This window comes from Zootoca vivipara, chromosome 5, assembly GCF_965207765.1.
Source record: "Zootoca vivipara chromosome 5, rZooViv2.hap1.1, whole genome shotgun sequence".
Classification (NCBI taxonomy): domain Eukaryota; kingdom Metazoa; phylum Chordata; class Lepidosauria; order Squamata; family Lacertidae; genus Zootoca; species Zootoca vivipara.
In genome coordinates this window covers 78,449,838-78,471,561 of record NC_142588.1, presented here as the reverse complement: position 1 = coordinate 78,471,561, position 21,724 = coordinate 78,449,838, and the positions used below count along the sequence as shown (strand labels likewise).

General features: G+C 46.8%; 1 protein-coding gene across 2 annotated transcripts in view; it reads left to right on the top strand.

Moving 5' to 3' along the window:
* Window positions 1-6,059: 6,059 nt before the first annotated feature.
* PPM1L (protein phosphatase, Mg2+/Mn2+ dependent 1L) overlaps window positions 6,060-21,724 on the top strand; it is a 167,512-nt gene continuing 151,847 nt past the window's right edge. For both annotated transcript variants that reach the window (XM_088669156.1, XM_088669155.1), the window contains exons 1-2: window positions 6,060-6,150; window positions 7,615-8,372. In XM_088669156.1, coding sequence (XP_088525282.1) covers window positions 7,974-8,372 — 399 coding nt within the window. In that variant the 5' untranslated portion in view covers window positions 6,060-6,150; window positions 7,615-7,973. The remainder of the gene's footprint in view (window positions 6,151-7,614; window positions 8,373-21,724) is intronic.

The window sequence follows — 21,724 nt, the reverse complement described above, 5'->3', positions numbered from 1 at the left end:
TCATTAGATTCCAATGATCATCAAAGTCAACAGTGTATAATAATTATCTGGTATCAAAATGTGTTAAAAATAAAAGGTGAAATCTTCCAAAGGGGTTTTATTTCAATTCCCCCCCCCCATTGTGAAATAAATATTGTCCTTGTTGATTTCGTCCTAATGAGTCACTGCAATACCTGAGTGTCTAATTTATAATAATGGCCAGTTTAATGTTAAAAATTAATACCTACAATTAATTGAAACCACAACTTCAGTGCTTTCTGTGCATATAATCAGTAGGAGGGGCTGTTGAGTGAGAAATGTTTGTCTAATGTTTCACAACATTATAAAACACATCACTGACCCGTGGAGGGGGAAAAAATGTGGAGCTATTACCGGTAGCTATTTTTAGATGACAAGCACCTGCTATTCCTTTGACACTCTCTTCTCTTCAGTCTATCTTCACCAGGTTGAAGAAACAATATTGCAATAAAGTACCAGCCTGAATGGCGAGTCTTGTTGATCTTTTGGTTGAAATCAAGCAGAGGCGTAGCATTCTTCCTCATGATATGCATCCTAACCTCTCTTTTTTTACCCATTTTTCTTTCTTTTTATCAGAACAGAAAATTGAACGAGAATTTATCTCTGGCTTGCAATCATTTTGCTATGAACGTTTCAGAATTTCATCCCACTTAACCTACAGTGGTGAGCACTATGCATTGCACCGCACACTAAAGTCTCAGTTTAGTGCAGATGTGGGGGAACCTTTTCCATCCAAGGGCCACATTCTCTTCCGGGCAACCTTCTGAGGGCCACATGCCAGTGGCGGGAGGGGCCAGAGGCAAAAGTGGATGGAACTAGGGCAATGTATAAGTTGAAATAATAATAATAATAATAATAATAATAATAATAATAATAATAGTTTCCTTTGTACAGTGGGCTGTTTTGTGCACACACCTCTCATCCTGGCAAACAAGAGTCATGGTCAGAATTCAAGAACACCAGGCAGAAATACTCAGAGGATCAATGATAGGAGTGGCCTGGTGAGAATTATGAGGGTCAGGTAAAAAGGTCTGGAGCATCGCATTTCACCCCTAGGCTTTCTCTAGTCGCATGGGACTAAATAGAAGGAGTGAAGCAATGTAAATACCAATATGGCACCTGTATATGTTGTCCTGTGGATCAAATGGCAGTGGGGAAGGCTTGGTTTCTAGATAAGTTCTCCTATTAATATTTTAAAATAGGTAGAAGAATCCTGTTCCTGAATCTCCCACATCAACTTTAGGACGCTTCCAGACTTTCACTATTTTCAGTTGGGATCCAAATACTTGCTGGCAAATTCAGGTTGCGCAACTGAAGTCGACTGGAGAGCTCTTATACCGCAAACCTGCCACAAAATCAGACTTCTTGCAATATGGAAAGTGGCGAGAAAACATGGGCATAGCCAGGGTTGTTGTTTTTTTAGGGGGGTGCAGGCTTTATGTTGGGGTGGGGCAGAACTGAGATATGTGTGATGCAATTGGTCAGTTAAGTATTTCTATCTATTTACTTGATTTGGGGGGGGAGCTGCCCCCCTACCTTCCTAGCTATACCCATGCGCGAAAATGCACTGGGAAGTATGGAAGGACACTTGCAATGTCATGTATCCCCCTCACATACAAATTTGAATGAATGCTCAAACAAACTGCTGTGGTCTAATCTCCCTGCAAGCAAATCAGGATGAATGCGTGATAAACTGGTAATCTGGAAGCGGCTTTAGTTTGGCTCTCAGAATCACTGACTTCATGTCCTCAGTGCCACCCCACCCCATGGGCGTAGCTGGGGTAAATAAATAAAAATACTTAACTAACTGATCAACATAAAGCCTGCCCCCCCCCCCAAATCCTGGCTACTTCCCATGTTTTGGACACAAAGGTTTGAAGTGAGGATCCAGCTATCTCTTTTTTGCAGGCTTATGTGCCACATGAATTAGAATCGAGAAGAATATGAACGAAACTTTCCTACAAGCGGGAGACATCCTCAGGGTACCATATGCATTTATATTTCATTGCAAGGCAGATAATGCGAGCAATGAATTCCTTGGCCATCGTGAACATTACGCTCCACATTTTGGAAGGTATTTTATTAAAGCTTTCATTAAACATAGAATTTAACTCAATTATATATTGCCAGGAGAAGCCGCAAATGCAGCAGTTATTTAAAAAGCCACAATCACAATCATTTTGGAGCAGATCTTGCCAGAGCAGATGCAGACATCTTTGCACGAGTCTTAACTCATAATGAATAAATAGGGCAATAATGCAATAAACAATTAAAATAAGATTTACTCTGCAGAATATCTGCCACAAAGCAAAGGAGAGAGAATGAGCTGTTTTGTTCCCGGGATTAATCTTTTCTCCTTTCTTTTAACACAATACAATCCCAGTTTTTAATCAAATGTTCCTTGGAAAGATGATTATTCCTTATTGTTCATATTGATCTATTCCATGTTCATCCTTTAATTTCCATTTTATTGTGGTTCATTTATATATTTATTACATGTTTCTCCAAGGAACTTGGTATACATGGTTCTCTGCCACCATTCAATTCTCACAACAACCCTGTGAGGTACGTCAGGCGGAGAAGGCGCAAGGTCACCCAATGAGCTTAACATCTCGGGAAGATATGAATTTGAATCTTGCTGGTGCTAGTCCAACACTCTACACCCCAAGGGTGTAGAAGATCCAGCCTACCTCTTAGTTTTTAACAGGATAATTTTTTGAGGGAAATTATGTGTTTTAAAGGTATAATGTGTAAGCAGCCATAGTAGAATGGTAAGACTGGCCCTGCTCATATATAAACGATTTTTTTAAAAAGGATATTAGAAAAAGCACCATGGCATAATTATTTCTTTGACACGATCAAAGAGCACACTCTGTTTTAAAAATAAAACAGTAAATTCCCTTTCTGAGGCTGACCTGCTCATAAACAAAACGTCTGTGCAGTTAACAGAGTCGGTTTCTCTACATAATGGTGTTGCTCCGACTGACCTGCTCAAATAAAAGAGATACATTATGATGGGAGAAGTACTGAGCAGAAGATAATTATCTGAACCAGTGAACTTCCAAGTATCCTTAAAATAGTGTTGTTATTTTTATATATCTGCTGTTTGCTCGAATCTGTCATCATCCGTGACATTTTCCTCTAAAGAGTTGGATGTGTTTGTTTGTTTGTTTGTTTTTTAAAAGCAGTGTTCAGGAAACTGTGAGAAGTTACCGCACTCTCCTGTCGGGTATACATGAATTTGAAGTTCCTTCATATTACTTGCCGTATACATAGGGCATGATTCGGTCAAAGTTAAATTGGATCAAGACCATTAAATTGGCTGAACAGGCGAGACTGAGTTAAGCCTATGTTTAGACCATGTGCGTTGCCAATGAGAGAGGGTGGGCAGCAGCCTGGCTGATTGCCTCGGATGCGTTTGCAAAGTCCATTATTATTATTTTTGCATTTATTTATACTGCGTCTTCTTCCCTTATGGTACACACATGGCAGCTTATAGATAAAAACAAGAATTGCTAAAAACAAAGAGAAAACAATCATTTAAAAACAATTAAACATCACTAGAATTAAAACTATATACAAATATAATGGGACAAGGGTGGTGCTGTGGTCTAAACCACCAAGCCTCTTGGGCTTGCCGATTGGAAGGTCGCCAGTTCGGATCCCCACGACGGAGTGAGCTCCCATTGCTCTGTCCCAGCTCCTGCCAACCTAGCAGTTCGAAAGCATGCCAGTGCAAGTAGATAAATAGGTGCCACTGCGGTGGGAAGGTAAACGGCGTTTCTGTGCACTCTGGTTTCCGTCACGGTGTCCCATTGTGTTTTAGTCAGAAGCGTTTTAGTCATGCTGGCTACATGACCCGGAAAAGCTGTCTGTGGACAAACGACAGCTCCCTCAGCCTGAAAGCGAGATGAGCGCCGCACCCCATAATCAAATTCAACTGGACTTAACCATCCAGGGGTACATATATAACATCTGTTGAAAAATACCCATAACTACAATTAAAAACAATACGACACCAGCCCTTTCATTAAAAGCAGTCAATTCCCCAAAGCCAGTTGAAACAAGAAAGTCTTCACCTGCCGGCAGAAAGAAAACAAGGAGGGAGCCAGTCTAGCTTCTCCAGGGAGGGAGTTCCAAAGTCCGACACTCTGACCACAACAGTGGCTCTCTTCTTTATAGTATTGTTACAAAAATCTGGTGCCTGCCCCTCTCCTTGCCAAGCGGTGGCAAGAGCTCATGTGGCACCCATACAGGATCTGTGTTCCTTTGGAGAATGGAAGACACGGAGGAGAATGTTGTGGCTGTTGCATATAAGTCCAGGCAATGGGGTTGCGACAATCTCTTTATTCACAGCAGACAAGTAAAAGACAAAGACCAACTCCCAGCCTACTGCTATATATATGTAGCCAACTGGGCCATCCTACAAACTCCAGGTGAAACTAATTAAACTAACTAAAACAGTCACTCCTAGCCTTAACTCCTTCTTGGGTACTCTGCTCCTGTGTTGTGCCTGCTATTCAATACACAACAGTGGCTTTAAGAAATATGGTTTATTCCAGTGTTTCTCAACCTTTTTTGGGCCACGGCACACTTGTTCTATGAAAAAAAATCCCGCGGCACACCAACTCTGTGCCGCCCTATATTTAGTTTAGTTAGGAGGGGAGACGTAAAGCATGCCACTGAAGAACTGCTGCGCGGTAGCCAGGCGGACCCACCAGGCGCTCTCACCTGGGTTGGGGGGTGGCGAGGGGCCCTCTCCTCCCTATCTTTCCCTTTTTCCCTCACCTGGGGGGGGGCTCCCTCCTTTTCCTCTTCTCCTGGGGTGGCGACGGCTGCGGCGACGAGGCAGGGCCGTCACGTGGTGGGAGGTCCCGGGCTTCGGAGCTCTTCCCGGCCGCAGGCGGGCTCGCTGGGGGGGGGCTTTAGCGGCTCCCCGCTTGATCCGCCGGGCGATTCCGACGCCCACGCGGCTGCCGCGGAGCCCAGGGGTCCGTCGATCCTCCAGCCGGGCGCTTTCGGTGTCGCTCCGGTGGGGCCGCAGGGGGGGGCCTCCAGCGGCTCCCCGGTCGATCCGCCGGGCTCACTTGGCGCCCGTGTACCGGCGGTGGCGGTTCCGGCGGTCCGGAGGCTAGGCTGGCGGCACGGGCACGCTGGTCGCTCTCAGGAGCTTCGCGCTGCCGTGCCGCGCGCCATCTTGCCTCGCCGGAAGTCCGTCAGCAATGCAAAGCGCCCTTTTCCTCGCCGCACGTCGCGGCACACAAGCCGGTGTCTCGCGGCACGCTACTGTGCCGCGGAACACCGGTTGAGAAACGCTGGTTTATTCGCTTACTTACACCTTCAGTCTGCATGGAGGGAGCCCAGTTCTTACTGGATGGCCCACAGCAGTGCAGGCAACCTTCCACCTCCCTGCCCAAGACAGATCTCCCCCCTTCCTCCTTCTTCTTTCCAGAAACCCTTTTCCTGTGCCCTCAAACATACACCCCACCACCTTGGTAATGTCTCACTCCCCAATGGCCCATCAACACCTGTGGTCACGGGTTCACGGGTTTGCTCTTCCCCCAGCCAACCCAGGAATTCCCTGTTTGGCACAGTTCTGCACTTTAATCCATATCCCAATTGATCAAAACCTTGCATTAATTTCTAGGGTTGGGGGAATTCCTCCCCTCCCCATAATCTATAACAGTATAAAGCAGTGGGTAGCCAACATGGTGCTTGCTCTAGTTGGTGGTGGGACTACAGTTCCCATCAGTCCTAGCCAGGAAGGCCTTAAAGTAGGGTTGTATCCCCCCCCCCCCCCGTTTTATTATCTTATCTTCCTGTAAACCACTACTGGTAGTAGTACTAGTAGTAGAAGTTGCTGCTGCTGCTTTTTTTTTTTGTAAGCAAGCGGTGTATAAATAAATAATGATGATGACTTCATTGGTAGAGGGCCCAAGAGAGCCCGCCCGCTCTCGAGGACTACAAGCCCCAGAAATCCGCGGCACGGCCTCCCGCCAATCGTACGAGAGCGCTCCTGCGCGAAGGCTCCTGGGATTCGTAGGCAGCGGCGGCCACTAGCCCAACTCAGTGGGAGGGACCGGAGGCGGCGGCGGCGAGGCTGAGCCAGGTGTCTCGCGGGCGGCCCTGCAGGTGACGGCGAACGGGGAAGGGGCGGCGGGGCAGCGAGGCGAGGGGCAAAGGGTCTCCGGGTGCGCAGCGGAGGCCCGAGGGAGGCGGCGCGCGAGAGGCGAGCCGGCCACTTGGCTGCCTGGTTGGCTGGTCGGCCGGCCCGGGGATTGCAGCCGGCGCCTCGCTCCCCTCTTCTTGCAGCAAAGCGGGCGGAGAGGCGCGAGGCAGGCTGTAGCTGCCGCCGCCGCCGCCGCCGCCTTTCTCCCTCGGCGAGGTCGGCCGCCTGTGCATGCAAATCTCTGCAGCAGCTCCGGGATGATACAGTCGGTGGGTTGGTGGGTGTAAGGGCTGGGGGAAAGGAAGCGCGTCCCTCCCTCCCTCTCCTCCTCCTCCTCCTCCTCGGGAGTCCGCGCTTCCCCAGGCATGCACCCCTTCGTCCTCGTGGCCTGCAAACTGGAGCCCGTGCCACAAGCAGAAATAACCCCTCCACAAAAACAGACACACACACACACACACACACACACACACCGAAGTTCACCATCATCAGATGGGTTGCAAAAAGAGGGCATGATGCGGGTGGTCGATGCTTCTTGGGTTTTGCAAAGGAAAAGGCTGCATGGCAGCTGGGTGAGGGAGCCTTGGTGCAAGCACCCGTGCCGGGGATTTCCTAGGGAGCTGCATTATCCTACCATGGGTGACCAAACGGGCCTTGTTTTAAAGCCTTGCTCCCTATTTTTAGGACCCTGCAGTTCTGGGGGCTCACGATAAGTGCCCTCCTGATTGTGACATTCTGCCTTGTTTTGTTTATTTTACAAAAAAAACCGCCACCCCAGCTTCCTTTTAATAAGACCCAGCTCTGCCCACTGAAGGTGATAATAAAAATAATACAATAATTCATTCCCTTTTGATTTCTACTCCTCTATGCTGCTGCCCACCTGTAATTCTGGCTTGCTTTCCAATGCAGTCCTCCCCACCTAAAGCCCACGTGGCCCTTTGTTATTTGTTTCTTTTCATTGTTTCTGGTTTTTTCCGTGCACATTCTTCTTGTGGCGTTCCCCCCCCCCCTTCTGTACCTTCCAATCTCTCTCCTGCTCCCCCCCCCCCCCGGAGCCTTTGCTAGCAACTGTTCCAGGCTGCCGCTGGATAAAAGTGTGCTCTGCCTGGAGTTTGCAGACGGTAAAACCATGAATTGATTTACTGTCCTACTTCGGAGGCATCTCTGGGCAGCTGGGAGCGAGCGCCCGGGAAACAGCAGCAAAAGGAGAAGCAGGCGGGAGAAGGCAGAAGGGGTCCTTTTGTGTCCTCCCTCAAACATAGGCTGTTTCCTCCTCGCCTCCATCCTGGCTGGAAGAGTTCTTTGCAATAACATACAGAGGCTCACAGCTCTCTCTCTCTCTCTTTCTCTTGCTGCTGTTTTTTTTTAAGTGCTCGTTTCTCCATCCCCTTCCCCCTTTTGCTCATGTGCGGATGCTTGTTTTCTTGCAGTTCACCTTCTCCAGAGCCCCGTGCTGGTTAGAAACAGCAGAAGCCAGAAGAGGAGGCAGATCAGCCTGCCCTTGGTTGCACAGAAGTGGTGTGCTGATTTCGTACTACTTGACACCAGAGCTACTCCCAGCCATCTGTGACTCGAGCTGCCTGAAGCAGTGGTACAGGGAGAGGAGGAGGAGAAGGAGGAGGCGGCAGCAGCTTTAGTAGCCGATGATAACCCTGCCCTCAGTGGGTTTGTATTACCGGAGCATGCACTGATTTGCTGCCTTGTCTTTAGACCCATCCCAATCACCGGGGTTTGTGCGGGTGTGCGGTGCATGGTCAGGAGGGGGGGAGATCCACTGTCTCCGTAATAAATGATAGAGGATACAATGACTTTGCTCTCTCTGCTGGGTCGGATCATGCGTTACTTCTTGCTGAGACCAGAGACCCTCTTCTTGCTATGCATCAGCCTGGCACTGTGGAGCTACTTCTTCCATACGGATGAAGTGAAAACCATTGTCAAGTCCAGCAGGGACGCCGTGAAGATGGTGAAGGGCAAAGTGGCGGAGATCATGCAGAATGACCGGCTCGGTGGATTGGATGTGCTGGATGCCGAGTTCTCCAAGACCTGGGAGTTTAAGAACCACAACGTGGCCGTTTACTCCATCCAAGGCCGGAGAGACCACATGGAGGACAGGTTCGAAGTCATCACTGACCTGGTCAACAAGACCCATCCTTCCATATTTGGGATATTTGATGGGCACGGAGGCGAGGCAAGTCTCGGGCTGTTCATTTGGGGGGGGGGGTTGGGATTTGCTGCCATTTCCTATTTATTGCAACTGTTTGACTTAAACTAGTAGCAAAGTTGTTGTTTTACAGTCATCCACACCTCTGGTTTGGTTAGAAGCCATTTAAAGGGTACAGCAGGACAAAAGCCTAGTCTTCCATTCTTTCCTTTTTAAAAATACCTTGCAGTTTGAGCATTCTGGCAGCAATGACTGTGATCACAAACTTGCTCTGTTAAGGCTTCACATGCTGCTGCCAGCTGAGTAAAGTCAGCAGATGCTGTAATGGTTGGTTTAAAGGGAAAGTTTATTGAAAGAGGGGGGTGTTTTTTATTGTAGGAAAGAAAGGAGCTAGCAGGAGATCCCTAATGTCCCTAGTCAGGGAACAGAACTGACAAACTTACTGTCTTCTAGCCAACCCAAGGAATTAACCTCGTGCCACTGCCTTTATTATTATTATTATTTCTGGCCATAGAAGTTTGTTCTTTGTTTACGCGGCGTTCTGTAGCCTTTCTACTTGCTGAGACAGGCTGTTTGTCTTGGACAGCAGCGCAAATACCATGTGTCGCTCCCTTCCTCTTTGCAAGAGATGCCTGGAAAGGTTGCTGTAGCTTTTTTACATTGCAGGGTGCGCGGGTGGGCTTGGGGAGCGGCAGAATCAGTTAGTGACATCCTAGCTGCAGACCTATTATCTGTGTCGGGTTAATCAGGGATGAAATACTGGAATGTTTCTCCTCCCTTTTCCTTTGCTTGTATGCGAAGAGTGGCTGGGGGAAATGACAGGGTGCTGGGGGGAGGAATCTTGCTGGTGTGTTAAATGAAATACTTGGTGCTCCACCCGAAGTGCTTTGCATGTGTTTGTTTTTATTCTGCCCCTGGTGTGCTATGATCTGAGGGTCTTCGGGTTTCCTACAGCTGTTCTGGCGAGTCAGACTTGCTGGGAAAGCTGTGACAGCGATCTGGCACAAATTGAGGTCCCCCAAGGGTAGCAGCTGTTCTCATAACTCCTGATAGGCTGCACCTCTTGCGCTCCTTCTGTGCACTTGTCACACGGGGTGGGAGGGGTGGGGTGGGGCCTCTAACAGCTCCATCCTAAGCATAAGGCTCATTTGCACCAACTCTCCAGTAAGTGGGCATAGATCTGCAGCCCAAATCTCCAGGGATAGAAGGATGTAGAATATCCCTGTGACTGGGACTTGGTTTTGAGTTTAAGAAACAACTAAATTTCAGATTAGTTACTTGTTGGAATCTTTTATTACCGATACCTTGTAACGGATGTTGATGTTTGGTTAAGATAAACATTTTTATTTTGTTTTTCGAAGAAGGGAAGCAAGTGCTTGTGTGTCTCTGTGTGTGTCTGTGTGATTGTATGCTCCCTGGAGTCCCAAATTCTTTTCTACAGGCCACCTTACAAAAATCGGGAGCTGTGCAAGAACATGGTAGCATTTTTCTGTGTCTCCCCACTCATTGTGATGGGTTCTTTTCTCAGAAGAAATGCCTGGTGGATTAATAAGTATAAGCATTTCAAACTACGTATAAACTTTTATAGCCCAGAGCCCTTTGAAAACAATCTCTTCTCCATCCCAACTCATTCCCCCCCAAAAAACCCTTGCGTTGAAATTTGGTAGCTTTACGTACGTTAGTTAAATCCAGATTTGTGGCAGAAATACAGCTTGGCAAAATCTTGGTTCCTAACCAATTTAGAATATTATTTCTCTCCACCACCACCCCGGCAAAAAAAAAATCTCTAGCTAAACCCTGTCTGAGTTCTCTTTACAGTAGGCTTTTAAAACAGAATGCTAGCATCAAACTTTTTGCTCAGTGTGTTTTGTTTTGTTGTATCAGATGGTATTTCACTGATAAGAGTAAATTGCATTAGTATATTTGACCTCAGATGCTATTATTTTAAAATTTAGGTATTTGCGATTGCACGAAGAGCAGTGATGTTAAAATAGATGTGTCGTGCATAGTTCTTGTTTGTTATTGTAGGAAGCTGATTATACGGAACAAAACCCTTTTTTGCCCATATAGGTCACACAATGTGGAGGATCAGTGACTGCTAGCTATGATGGCTGTACCACCTCCAGGAGCTGAGGCAGCTTGTCTCTGAAGACCAGTTGGTGGAGAGGGGGTCGGAGTTAGGTATCTGTTAAGCCATTGTGGGACACAGGGTGCTGTATTAGATAGGCTTTTTGTTGTGATCCAGCCAGACTCTCCTTAACGTTCTTTTGCTGCTTCTACTCGGAATCAAGTTGATTGAAGAGCAAAAAAGCATATGGAAGTTTCCATCCTTTTAACACCTACTTGTGGACAAAAGCATCTGGAGTGCTTGAGCTTAGGTGTCAGTCAAAGGATGCAATCACAGAACCGGAATTTCTAGAAATGGGTTACCAGTCACCTCCTTGTGGGTGGAGGGTGGAGCCTCAAGACTGGGAAGATGTTGGGGAATATTTCAGCTGACTGTCTGTGATGTAGTGCGGAGGTAACAGAGCTGGAAACCAGGCAGTCTGAATTTATTCTGGCTATATGGAGAGATTGGCTCATGCAATCGGGTGGTGGGTTCCTGTCTTCTAGATGTCAGTGCAGACTACATGAACCTGCCCCTCTAATGATGAAATGGCCAAAAATGTTGGTACCCAAGCGCATAGCAAGGGAGGGGCGGGGGGCGGGGCGCCCCTGGCTCCAGTCATAGAATCATAGAGTTGGAAGAGACCACAAGGGCCATCCAGTCCAACCCCCTGCCAAGCAGGAAACACCATCAAAGCATTCCTGACAGATGGCTGACAAGCCTCCGCTTAAAGACCTCCAAAGAAGGAGACTCCACCCCACTCCTTGGTAGCAAATTCCACTGCCGAACAGCTCTTACTGTCAGGAAGGTCTTCCTAATGTTTAGGTGGAATCTTCTTTCTTGTAGTTTGAATCCATTGCTCCGTGTCCGCTTCTCTGGAGCAGCAGAAAACAACCTTTCTCCCTCCTCTATATGACATCCTTTTATATATTTGAACATGGCTATCATATCACCCCTTAACCTTCTCTTCTCCAGGCTAAACATACCCAGCTCCCTAAGCTGTTCCTCATAAGGCATCTGGTGGGGGCAGTGCGGGAGCAGCGCTGCTGGCCCCTGGCCTGCCCCTTGCCTCCTCCAGCTGAGCGCGCCACCACCCTCGCCGCAGCCACCCTCCACCCTCGCCTGCCGCCCGCCGCTGCAACCGCCCTCACACGCCTCCACGGACGGACTGCGCATGTGTGGACATGCTCAATCCGACCTGGTGCGTGTGCCGTAACGTCACAACGCATGCGCCAGGGCAGTCTGCATATGTACCGCCCCGGGCAGCCAAGCAGCACCGTTCTCCACTGTTGGTACCTTTGAACGATTCCCCTGGATATAAGGCAAAATGTTTTGCAAATGAAATATCCAGAATTGGAGAAGCGTTGGGTCTCTAGGTAATAGTAATAAAAGTTAATCTGCAGAGGAACTATTTGGTGGAATTCTGTTCGTATTGTCTACTACTCCTTACTGTTCTGAAGTATGTGGCTAGGCCTCTTCTGTGATGCATCGGAGCTGTGGAACTCCCTTACTAAGGAAGTTTCATTTTGCTTCCTCCATGGCTTTTCAGCAGGAAACCAATGCAGTCCTCTTCAGGGGGGCTTAAAAAAAAATTATGCCGCTCTGTTCCATACTTCTGCATTCTATTATCTTTTCATATTAATTTATACAGTTTTGTGTTTAATATGCCTTGTTAGCTGCATTGGAAACTTGGTTGAAAGATAGGTTACAGTTGCCTTTTAATCAGCGAAGTGTTAGGAGTGGACGATGTTACTCTATAGCAGCTGATTATCTGCTCAGAATGTATTTAAGCTCTCTGCTATCTTTTAGCACCCCCTGTCCTTTCTTTGTCCTCTCCTTCTTCCTCTGTATAGTATTGCACACTTGTTGTTAACAGGCCTCATTGAAAATGACAGTGTTAAATGTGTGGTTTTTATGGGTGGACCAGGGGAAATAAATAGCTGATAGGGTGGCTGAGCTAGGGGGCAGCTGTGGGGTGTTGTTTTTTTAAGTGTGCTAACCGTTTGCTCTTGATTTCATCACAGACAAGTGGCAAGGTGGTGATATTCCACTTCCTAACTCGCTGTTTACAGCCAGTGTGCGCATCACTACCTCACTGTGAGGGTCATAACATTCGAAGCAGCCATTAGAAAAGGGTTAGAAAAGGTGTTCTGGTCTTTGCATTTTTTTTCTGCTATGCGTGCACAGACTTGTTGCTGTGTTAAAAACTTTTGCTGCATGCCAATTTGAATGAAACACAGAATTTTAGCAGGGGCTTTTTCGGTGTACAACATTGTGCCTGGTGCAGGAAATTGAGATAATGCCAGTGTGGCGTAGTGGTTAGAGTGTTGAACTACGACCCCGGGAGCCCAGGGTTCGAATCCCACTCAGCCATGAAGCTCATAGCTCACCTCAAGCCCCTTGCCATTTCTCAGCCTAGCCTACCTCAAAGCATTGTTGTGAGGATAAAATTGGGGGAAGGTAAAACTGCGTACACCACCTTGAGCTCCTTGGAGGAAAAGGTGGGATATAAATTACTGCCCAGTGTCACCCTATTGCGTATATATTTACCTTGTAGGTTTATGAACATATGATTTATATATATGTGAGACCTTAGAATTTCTATAACAAAGGGATGAGATGTACTGTGTGTGTGTGTGTGTGTGTGTGTGTATAATCTTTCTGTTTTTTAAAAATCTACCTTCTAAAACCATTTTATTACAGAGTAATGTAGGATTTTGATAACAAAAGTTTATATTTTTGGAGCCATTTGTGAAGCCCCTCTCAGTCTCTTTTAATTCTGCTAAATGCGTAACTAGAGTCCCTCTTTTCAAATAAAATAAAAAAAGTTAAATAGCTCATCATTCTTATACGAACAAAGTGTCTGCTCTTCTTTGTAAGTGAGGTAGACGTAAGTGGTTTTCCTGTCTCGGGTTCCCACCCACAAAGGAAACAGATTTTGCATAAAAGCAAATAAGTGGTGTTATTGGAGCAGGCTGTACCTGGTACATGCGACTGACATTTTTAATCGTTCAGTTTGTGTGAGAGCTGCTTCTATCAGCACAGGCTTTCTTTATTCGAATGGTCTGAGAAAGAAACAACATAATGGATTCTTTTACAAAAGAGGGAATCTTTTTAGTTGTCTTTTCCCTCGTTTTTGTTTGATGGCATTTTTGTGTACCTTCTGATTGCCTGAATAGAAAAATGCATGAAATGGGACTTAATAACTATTCAAGTACCATATCTTAATATGCACTCGGAACTGTATTTTCTTAGGACCTTGTAAGTGGCTACCCTTGCCAGTTTTTCCTTGACTTCAAAGGACAAGTAATGACAGTGTGGGTCTCTGATTTACTTGTGTAAAGTTTTGTTTGGAAAGACAAATTTGCTCTTGCGGGGGGGGGGGGGAGTGCTTTGAAGCTGGAAGTGCCTTGATCACGTCTGCCTTGCTGATTAGCCGAGCTTGTTCAGTTTTAGGCCCCCAGGACAGAAAGTCACCAACCAATTAAGAGTACTTGCTGGTACTCAATGTTAAATATAGTGGGGAGATGGAACATAGGAACCGGTCTTACACATACCGGTAGTTAGAACTTTGGTCCATCTAGCTCAGTAATGTCTGCATTGAGTAGTCAGTCCTGAATGGGGTAACTGTGCCCCTAAAGGTCTATGTGCTCAGCCTGGGGCCAGGTTAATTCTATGTCCAGGGCAGTTGTCTACCAGCTCCATCTGATATGCCGGCTGAGACCCTACTTGTTTGTGCAGTGCCTCGCCAGAGTGGCGCACGCTCTGGTTATCTCCCGCTTGGACTACTGCAATGCGCTCTACATGGGGCTACCTTTTAAGGTTACCTGGAAAGTACAACTAATCCAGAACAGCAGTCCTAAAAGATTAACATTGGCTCCCAGTACGGTATGTTTCCAAGCACAAATCAGAGTGTTGATGTTGATCTTCAAAGCCCTAAATGACTTCAGCCCTGTATACATGAAGGAACGTCTCCATCCCCGTCGCTCAGCCCGGACTCTTGAGATGCAGCTCCAAGGGCCTCCTGGCGGTTCCCTCATTGTGAGAAGTAAAGTTACAGGGAACCAGGCAGGGGGCCTTCCCAGCAGAGAGGGCCTTCTCCCCCTCCCCACCCCCGTAGAACACCCTCCCATCAGATGATAATAAGATAAACAACCACACAACTTTCCAAAGACATCCGAAGGTATCCCTGTATTGAGAAGGTTTTTAATGTTTGATGCTTGCTGTGTTTTTGTTATGTTGGAAGCCTCCCAGAGTGCCTGGGGCAGTGATGGGCAACCTTTTGAGCTTGGTGTGTCAAAATTCGCCAAAAAACTGAACATAATTCGGTTTGTCACTTCGAGAAAAAAACCATAATCTCACAATATTTATGGTTTAAATAACAAAAATCTATCATTGTAATATATAACTGTATTTAATAAACCAAAAACTAATTATTTAACCAAACCAAACCAAAAAACCCTTATTTATCACAAAGTGCCCAGAGTTGTTGAGCTTTTTGGGGGGAGCTGCTGACCAAAGTTTTGGAGGTTTTTTGGGGGGTGCAAAAGTTTCTTTGCTTTTGGGGGGGATGCCCCAAAGCTGCTGCACTTTTTTGGGGAGAAAGAGAACAGAAATAAATGATGAATAATACCTTCGCTGGAACTAACACACAGCACCGACATAGTCTGCCAAAGTGCCAAAAAACCCAGCACAGAACAGGTTAAAAAATGAATGCTGTTACACCCAATCATTGTCTGCCAAAGCGCCAGAAAAAACAGCACAGAAAGGGTTAAAAACCAATCTCTGGCTACCAGCAACAACAATAACAACAAAAAGTATCCGAGTTTTAACAGCCGAGACAAGCTCTAGCAAAGACAAGCTGTAGGAGGAGTGGGAGAACAAATGGGGGGGGGGAACAACAACAACAACAGCATGAATGGGCCGATGGGACGCGTGCCAGCAGTGAGGGTTCTGCGTGTCACGTCTGACACGCGTGTCATAGGTTCGCCATCACTGGCCTGGGGCAACCTAATCAGATGGGTGGCCTGTAAATAATAAAATTATTGTTATCTTCCCCAGTGCTTCGGTGTTAACATGTTCCAATGACTGTGGCATCAATCAAATCTACCCTTTCTCATCTCTTCTACATACTTGTTGAAAAGGTATCAGTGAAATATATTCTAGTGTGTGTGGTTGCCATAAATCAGGGGTGAGTAAATGTGGCCCTTGGTCTAACTTCATGTGAGTGTGCTTCAAATGTGCTTTGAAGGTATATTGTGTACACAGCCTAGGTTGAATTGGGAATTTCCCCCTGCCTGGCAGTCAGAGCTAGACGGACTGACGGTAGGTTTCCAGGCAGAGTAAGTTGTGGCTGGGGGAAGGAGTTTGCTATGGACTGCACTGAAATAGTGAAATAGCTTTGTTTTTGCCTGATAGCCTTTTAAATAAACAGCCAAACCTCAGATTCAAGCAAGATTTCATGGACATTAGTGATGTTTCCCATTTATAGAACTTTCCTCCAGCCTTGATGTGAAATGCTTGCATTTGCATTAGGACTGGAGTAAATATTTATGCTTGTTAATATCATGCTTATATGAAAAAAATCTCCGTCTCAGTTGCTGACATCTATGCTAGGGGCTGAAAAGCAAACATGGGTCATTTTAATTGATGAACCAAATGTTTCAAGATTGAATTACAAATCAGAATTTGAGTCTATCCCCTGCACAGTGTAAATCAGACCATGTATAATTTAGGGACTTTTTTTTTAAAAAAAGACTAGTCCTGCACATAGATAGGAACATAAGAAGAGCTTATTGGATCAGCCCTGTGGCTCATTTGTCCAGCATCCTGTTCTCACTGTGGCCAACCAGATGCCTATGGGAAGCCTAAGTACAGCAGTGATCTCTCTCCTCCTGTGGTTTCCAGCAGCTGGTCTTCAGAAATAAATCTGCCTCCAGCCATAAAGGCAGAGTATAGCTTTCTAGTGAGGCAGAGCTGCAGCTTCCTATATGGGACTCAGTCCGAGAGCTAACTCCTGCTAAAGTGCGGGTAGCGCTGTGGTCTAAACCCCTGAGCCTAGGGCTTGCCAATCGGAAGGTCGGCGGTTTGAATCCCATGATGGGGTGAGCTCCCGTTGCTCGGTCCCAGCTCCTGCCAATCTATCAGTCCGAAAGCACGTCCAAGTGCAAGTAGATAAATAGGTACTGCTCTGATGGGAAGGTAAACGGCGTGTCCGTGCGCTGCTCTAGCTTCGCCAGAAGCGGCTTAGTCATGCTGGCCACATCACCTGGAAAAACTGTCTGCAGACAAACGCCAGCTCCCTCGGCCTTTAAAGCGAGATGAGCGCGCAACCCCAGAGTCGTCTGCGTCTGGACTTAACGGTCAGGAGTCCTTTACCCTTACCTTTTTCAAGCAACATCTGAGCTCTGTTCTCATGCAGTACAGCAGGCATCCCCAAATTGCGGCCCTCCAGATGTTTTGGCTTACAACTCCCATGATCCCTAGCTAACAGGATCAGTGGTCAGGGATGATGGGAATTGTAGTCCAAAGTATCTGGAGGGCCGAAGTTTGGGGATGCCTGCAGTACAGTATTCAACCTGATTGGAGCTGTCCAAGGTACCTTCATCTTGCCTCACCTCTGCTGAGATTAGCGCTTCCATCGAAATAGTCTTGTAAAATTAGATCCTGGGACCATCTAATGCAGGGGTCAGCAATCTTTTCCAGCCATGGGCCGGTCCACCATCCCTCAGACCATGTGGTGGGCCAGACTATATTTTTGGGGGGAAACACAAACGAATTCCTATGCCCCACAAATAACCCAGAGATGCATTTTAAATAAAAGGACACATTCTACTCATGTAAAAACACGCTGATTCCCGGACTGTCCGTGGGCCGGATTGAGAAGGCGATTGGGCCGCATCCAGCCCACGGGCCTTAGGTTGCCTACCCATGATCTAATGAAACTGATTGTCAGGAGATGCAGGAGAAGCAAAAGGAAGCACTTTCCCCTTTTTTTAAACACAACACATAATTGATAGAATCTGCTGTCATAAGATGTAGTTGTGCACTACATTAGCGAAAATTGCTTTGCAAAACTGCAAATTACTGGAGGAAAATATCAGTGATGTTTAGCCATTATGGTTGTATCCATTCTCCGGTTTCAGATTACTGATTTTTTCATGCCCTATTTGTGGGCTTCCTAGAGGTTCTAGTTGACTGGCATGCGAAATGGGATGCCGGACTAGATCGATGCTTGGTCTGATCATTTGGGGGACCTTCTGAACGGACTGATCTATACTTTGTATAAAGCAGTTCTGTGGGAGGACTAAAGTAATTCTTACATATTTTAGAACAAGATGCTTCTCATGATTCTAATAAGCATCTTGGCCACCTGGCAAAAAATGCACAGTCACTAGATGGCTTGAGAGTTTCTTCCCTTATCTTTTCATGCATGGGCCAGCCCAGCAGATTTTAGTAATGGGCGCTTAGGGCCTGGACTGTTATACAAGCCATAAAATACTCTAATTGAAAATGCATTGTTTCACTGAAAATTCATTCCAAGAAAGACAGCTCAAGGATATGGAGAGTGGTGAGGTGGGACAAAGCTGTCAACTTTTGAGTAGTGAGGCTCAAGTCTGATTGGATGATGAGGTAAGATGGGGTGGGGAAGAGAGGAGCAGGCTCCATCATTCTTCTTGGTGGGAACTTTTAATGAACTTTAGGAAGAGAAGTGGGCGGCAACATAGAGCACCCATCAGGCCGCTGATGCTACAAATTGATTATGATGCTGAAACATTGCTGGCTCTCATCATCTCCGACCTTGTCTGATTCACAGCTGTGTGAGCAGCTGACAATCTCCAACCAGACAATCAAACTACGTGTTTTAACTGCTAAGCCACAGCACAATTATCCTCTGCACATCATACAGGAAACCTCAAGGCTCCCTGGGAGAAATGCACATTTATTTTCATTTATTCCAGCCTTGCAGGGTTCTTCCCCCCCCCCCACCTCATCCTTTGCACATTTCGGAGTCATCATAAATATTGGCAAATCCTTTCTTCCCCACCCCACTCTCCCCTCCCTTCTTCAGCAATCGCCTTTGGGGGTAAACATTAATTATATTATGCTTCCATTTTTAATAGCGGGGACTGGCGTGGAGACTGGGTTCTTTCAGCCAATAAAATATCCTCCAGTAAATCTTTACTTTTCCCATTCCCTGGTAGTTATAAAAGTGCTGCAGGGCACCCGGCGTTCCTTCTGATAAGGGGAAGTGCGAGCCCCACAACGTATTTCTCAGCACTGCTGCAGCTCTTGCGTTAAGGAGAAGATAAACCTTTAAAATGAGTATTTTGCCTTGCACAGGTTGTCCAGCTAGATAATTTGAATCTGAAATATGTTTCCTGCCTCCCCCCCCTACCAATACTTTTCAGAGAGAGTGGCTTGGTCTTAAAACATTAACAAAGGCTTCTGTGTATTGGCGGCAAAAACCTGTGTCTTCAGCCACAGATAAACTGAGCATGGGTTAGAGGCAAACGAGTCTCTTTCACATGCCACAAACCTAAACATCTTAAGGTTGGATGCAGCAGACTTGTGTTTCCAAATGCGTTTCATAAAGCTGCACTTGTTGGGGATATGCAGTTGGGCGAAGCCCCCCGCTGAATGTACACAATGTGGCCGAGCCAAATTTACCAGTACCTTTGTGTGGCGAGTGAAAGGGTGTTCTGTGTCAGGCCCAAATATGGGAGTTGGCTCCTGTATTTGTTTGTTTAAGGTATTTTTACCTCATGTTCCCAGAATGGCTGGGAAAGGCACTACACCAGAGGCAGTTAGTTAGTTAGTGTAAGGGCCACATTGCCTTCTGGGAAAACCTATGAGGGCCACATCCCAGTTTGTGGGCACGGCCACAAGCAAAAGTGAGCAGAGCAACGAATTAAAACTTCACCTTTGCACAGTCGGCAAATTGCTACATGCACTCATCCATCCCCCATAGAAACAAGCAAGTGGCATTGTCAGAGTTCAAGGACACCTTCCAGCCAGGCAAGAACACTTGGGGTGTGATCCATACCAGTGAGGGCTGTGGCCTAGGGAGAGTTCTGAGGCCCAGATAGATAGGCCTGGTAGGCCACATTTCCTGCCCCCACCCCTACCTTAGGTTCCCCATCCCTGCTGTAGAGAGAGAGAGACCTCTGAATGGGCCAAAGTTCTTGAAAGTGTCTGAACTCATGGATCGGCTTGTCTGTCTAATCTTGATAGCTACAAGCACTTCTGTGGAGATTTTCTGGGTAGGTAGGACAAAAGTTGCATTCCTGAATGTGCATAGTAAGGGACAAGCCCTGCCCTGAGACAAGCTACTACTGTCTTGAAAAATGACATCTGCCCGGACTCTAAAAATCTTACCATTTTCTTCTTTGTTTCTAGGCTCACGTTGAAAATTGTGCTTAAAAGGGGTTATTTGAGGGCTAAGGAACTGTCAGGAATGCAGCTTAGCTTACGCGGCCCTTTTTATTTTTTTACTGTAAAATACGTTCTGCAGAACTTATTAGTGCCATGCTCCTCCTTGTTAAAAAAAGCCTTTTGTTGCTTATAAGAGAGGGGCAAGTTTTCTCCTGCACCAGCCTTGCCTCTCCACTTGCAGCTGCGCTGGGCCTGTATTTCCGCTGCCAATCTCTCTGCGCAAAGGGAACTTTGGAGTACCTTCTCCAGCTTCCCCCCCAGGAGCTGCCTAATTTGAAGGATTTCACAGTTGCTCCCTGCAGCTGACGGATGGGGGCTTTGCGCATCTCGACTTGGAATTTAGCTCGATCATTTCGTGTTTGTTGGTTGTCCATCTGCCTCTTCTGCAGGGCCAGTGCTCTGGGGAAGCAATCGCTTTGTCTTTTGTAAGCTAACAGGCCTGCTTTTAAGCTTACGAGGATTTGCATGGGGCCAGGCCCTTAGTCTACCCTAGTTCAGGGTTTTCTCCTCTTGGCTGGCATTCTGTTGAGGTTGAGGTACAGACGGCTGTCAGAGGTGAGCCAGGGAGTCCGAGCCAAGAGACCAAGCCAGGAACCGGAGGCGAGGAACACTCAGAAACGCATACAAGAGCCAGGAAGGCCTTGTTGCTCGGGCAAAGCTACAGCCTGCCCAAACAGAGGACGCCTCTTACAGCCTGCCCCGTCCAGGAGGACCCGGTGGCAATCCTGGCGGTTGAAAGATTTTCCATGCCTCCATTTCCATGCCACAGCTACATATAGAATGAAATGTCTCTGCCTCTAGGCCCTCCAGCTCCTGATAAGGTGCATTGCCATGGGGGAGAGATATATTTTTCCACCCTGGTTACCTAAGATTAGAGAGGCCCAGGGATTAAATATGGGATGTAGGAACAGAAGCAGAGCCCTGCAAGTAGGAGAGGCACTTGCGGAATTTTCTGCCTCGTGCCAAAATGAGTTGGCCGGCCTTGGATAAGAACATAAGAATAGTCCTGCAGAGTCGGACCGAAGGCTCCATCCAGTTTGGCATCATGTTTTCACAGGGGCCAGCCAGATGCCTGTGGGAAGCCAGCAAGCAGGGCCATCTATATATGCTGTGTTGCTAAGATATGATCTGTCTTGTAGTGTTTGGGGACTCTGCCTCCTCCCCCCCCCTCCTTGCTTTGCTGTCTTCTGGTTCCATAGCTCCTGCAAAGAGTCTCCCTACCTGGAGACACCAGGAGTTGAACCCAGGGCTTTCTGCATTGAAAGCACATGCTCCCCCGTTGAGCTGCAGTATACTTTCCCTGGACACCTTGGGCTTTTCACATTCGCTTTGTTTTAGGATCTTGACAAACTAAAAAAAACACAGCCCTCAGCCTTACTTAAAACCAAGAGAGGCTTTGAGAGCCCTTACCAGTAGTAGCAGAGGACTGTGGTCACCAGAGTTCTGCTTGTCATTTTTTTTTTATGCTTAAGTACAGTACTGAGATTTGTAACAATTGCCAAGAAAGAAAGCCTTATGAGGAACGGCTTAGGGAGCTGGGTATGTTTAGCCTGGAGAAGAGAAGTTTAAGGGGTGATATGATAGCCATGTTCAAATATATAAAAGGATGTCATATAGAGGAGGGAGAAAGGTTGTTTTCTGCTGCTCCAGAGAAGCAGACACAGAGCAATGGATTCAAACTACAAGAAAGAAGATTCCACCTAAACATTAGGAAGACCTTCCTGACAGTAAGAGCTGTTCGGCAGTGGAATTTGCTACCAAGGAGTGGGGTGGAGTCTCCTTCTTTGGAGGTCTTTAAGCAGAGGCTTGACAGGCATATGTCAGGAATGCTTTGATG